A 3,338-nucleotide genomic window follows, 5' to 3' on the forward strand; every position below is an offset into this window, starting at 1 on the left:
CAGTGGATTCAATGGTTCAAAATGCCTGGGAGCCAAACAGATGTCTGTGCTAAATAATTGTGTTCTCAAGTCTGGGAGGAAGATGGAGGCCTAGAAAGGATAGGAGACTAGCACAAATCTCTCATTTCATGGTCTTGGTTCCTGTGAATCAAATGCTCTTGTTAAACATCTCTCACAGTAGCTTTAAACTTTAATTACATACTCTACCAAAGCAAGGATCAAAATGTCTACAAAGATTCTTTTTTATTTTTTATGATGAAGTATTTATTAGTGTGTCTCTTTGGAATAGATTTTCCTACTCCAGGCCTGAAAAGAAATTCCACATAGAAATCATTCTCAAAACACTTTTTAGATTCTTGAGAGTTTGTCCTTCTTTCTCATCTCATGCAATGACTTGTTAATGAGGAATAATTAAAATAGATTCTTGTTAATAAGGTGAGAGGGGACGCATTGCATTTCAAAAATACTTTTAAATATAAAACCTTCAAGTACACCAATATCTGTAATAAAGAAATTAAGGTCTAGTACATTTCAATCAATAGCGTAGCAACAAAAGATTTGCTTCATGCAATAGGTCAACCTAACTGAACACAGAGAATTATGATCTTGTTAATATCAACATGGACCAGACAAAACACCATCCCTATTATATGTATGTGACTATAATAGTTCTGCATTTCTTTCCATCCTGGATTCTCAGCACCGATTCTATGATCCAAGGACTTTGAGATTCCCCCAAAATGTCCCAGAGCAGATTTCATGAGCTGTTCAACTGGACCCAGCCAGCAGCTTCAGGTTAGAACTTCATCTTGGTTGACCTGAGAGGAAATCCACCCCCAGTAAAACCAGGGCCATTTGGTTTGACCATTAAGAAGGTGTTATCCATGGGTGCTGTGTCCTTGTTTCTGTAAGAGAGGAGGTGAAAGTTAGCTTCCTTAACATCCTTTTTGTCTAAGTTTGACATCTGATAATCCTAGGGTGTGCTAGCCACTGAAAACTACTTTGATTACAGCTTCTAGTTTTAGACAAGGTAGTTGTTTAAATCTAATTAGGTGTTCACTGATAAAACATAAAATTAGGGCAAGACAATTAAATGTAAAATATGGTCTCCTAATGTTTATTTAAATATGAACAGAAGACCTCATTATAACTCAAACACTGTGTATTTGGTGACTTCTGACTTGGAATCATCTTCCTGTTTTATAAAACATTTGTTTAGCTCCAAAGATCAGTCAGAAGAATCTTTTTCTTGGCTCAATTATAATGACTAATTCATCATTTATCAACTTTTATATTACAAAGTTCTGGTATAAATTTATAAATATTTACTACACACAAGGTATCTTCATCAAACTTGGACATTTATAAAACACAAATTTTCCTGTAACCCTAGACAAGCAACCATTATTACTAGAAATAGTTTTAAGATACAAGAAAAGCTGGGGAAGATAAATAAAATAGTATTTTTGGCAATGGATGAAGGGAATTCTGCCCTAAAATCAACAGTGTAACTTCTATATAGATGTCCTTTAAATACACACACACACACACACACACACACACACACACACACACACACACACTCATATTCAGGCTTACTGCAGAAGTAACCTAGATCTACACAAGTTATCTATCTTGGGGTCTTAAAGAAACTCCTTTGGAATCCCTGTTAAACAATGAAAATTAAGCAAACTGCTAAGACCAAAACCAATTAGATTGGACAATTATGAATGACTCACCCTAGGGGAACAAACTGTCTTTTGGAAAAGAATCTGGTACTGCAGACTATAGATCAGCCTGGGGATGTGAAGTAGGGTAGTCAGGGGCAGGTGCAGGTGCAGTTTGGGATCACAGTGGGAGCAGAGGGGTGTTTAAGAAAAACAAAAGAAGGTAAAAGGTACAAAATGATAAGAGTTGCTATTTTCTAAAGGGCATATGTGGAGAGAACATCCACAGAGATTATTCTAAATTATTCCATTGGGAGAGAACCTGTAGAGGATTGGTAATCAACCCATCTGTCTCTCAGTAGAATTGATTTCATTGTTGTGAAAAACCATTCTCCATAAATAGGACAAAAGCCTTAGCCTTGAGTGGATCCAGCAAAGCAAATTCTTTCCTGTACTTTGGCAACTCGTCTGGCTCTTGACTGGTGTTAGAGGCAGCAGCACTCCCCTTCCCCCTGCCCTCTCTCGCCTTAAATAACCTGAATTTTCTTTTTCTGAAGGAGCTTAAGCTTAATGCTTCTGGCTTGGTCTAAGCTGACTAATGGGAATACTGTCTCCTTTATATTATCTTTTTAATGTATTTATAGACCATTATAATGACTCCCTCAGCCTTCTTCCTTCCAGTCTATACCATCTCAGCACTTTTGTTCTTGCCTCTTCATATTTTTTTCTTCAGCATCTTTTTTGCTATTATCCTGTGAACTAATCTTTGTCTACCAGTTTAGGAATCCCCAAGTAGATGGAACCACCAATGGAGCCCTAACTAGGTCAGAGTGGCTACTAGTAATAAGTGTGTAAGGACAAGAAGAGGACAGGTAAAGGCAAAGATTCTAGAGCTTTCTAGAACTTTCTAGTACTGCCCAGTTGAACTTTCTGTTATACCCAGCCACTACCACATGTGGCTATTAAGCACTTGAAATGTGACTAGTGAGACTGAGGAACTGATTTCACAGTAATTTGTTTAAATTTAAACGGCCACAAGTGGCACACGGCTGGGCAGCACAGTGCTAATGGATGGGCCCATCAAGAAGGGCTGAGCCAATATCTGGACAGCTCATGCTGTCTGTGTCCATCAAGCTTTGGGGAAGGAGAGGGAGCAAGATCAGCAGGCAGTAATGTCAAAGAAGACTAGGCCAAACCCCAGGGTCAAGGCAAGAAAATTAATCAGCTCTAGAAAGATAATAAACAGCCAAGCTAGCTGTTTGTAACAGTGTAAACTAGACCATTGGTCTCCAAATGGAGTGTACGAACTTTAGAAAATGAATGAGATGATCCATTGTGGGTAAAAAGAAGATACTATTCAATTACATCACAATTAAAAGAACTAGAGAAGCAAGAACAAACACATTCAAAAGCTAGCAGAAGGCAAGAAATAACTAAGATCAGAGCAGAACTGAAGGAGATAGAGACACAAAAAACCCTTCAAAAAATCAATGAATCCAGGAGCTGGTTTTTTTTGAAAAGATCAACAAAATTGATAGACTGCTAGCAAGACGAATAAAGAAGAAGAGAGAGAAGAATCAAATAGACGCAATAAAAAATGATAAAGGGGATATCACCACTGACTCCACAGAAATACAAACTACCATCAGAGAATACTATAAACACCTCTAC

The 3,338-nt window shown here is 37.7% G+C and overlaps 1 protein-coding gene across 2 annotated transcripts in view; it reads right to left on the reverse strand.

Annotated features, from left to right (window-relative positions):
• Nucleotides 1–218: 218 nt before the first annotated feature.
• The window catches only part of CFAP58 (cilia and flagella associated protein 58), a 108,862-nt gene continuing 105,742 nt past the window's right edge, over nt 219–3,338 (reverse strand). Inside the window, exon 18 of one of the 2 annotated variants that reach the window (XM_017851646.1) lies at nt 219–905. In XM_017851646.1, coding sequence (XP_017707135.1) covers nt 797–905 — 109 coding nt within the window. In that variant the 3' untranslated portion in view covers nt 219–796. The remainder of the gene's footprint in view (nt 906–3,338) is intronic. The other variant, XM_017851647.1, reaches the window with a different exon arrangement.

The sequence above is a fragment of the Rhinopithecus bieti genome, unplaced genomic scaffold, assembly GCF_001698545.2.
Source record: "Rhinopithecus bieti isolate Rb0 unplaced genomic scaffold, ASM169854v2 scaffold_31787, whole genome shotgun sequence".
In the NCBI taxonomy this organism is placed as follows: domain Eukaryota; kingdom Metazoa; phylum Chordata; class Mammalia; order Primates; family Cercopithecidae; genus Rhinopithecus; species Rhinopithecus bieti.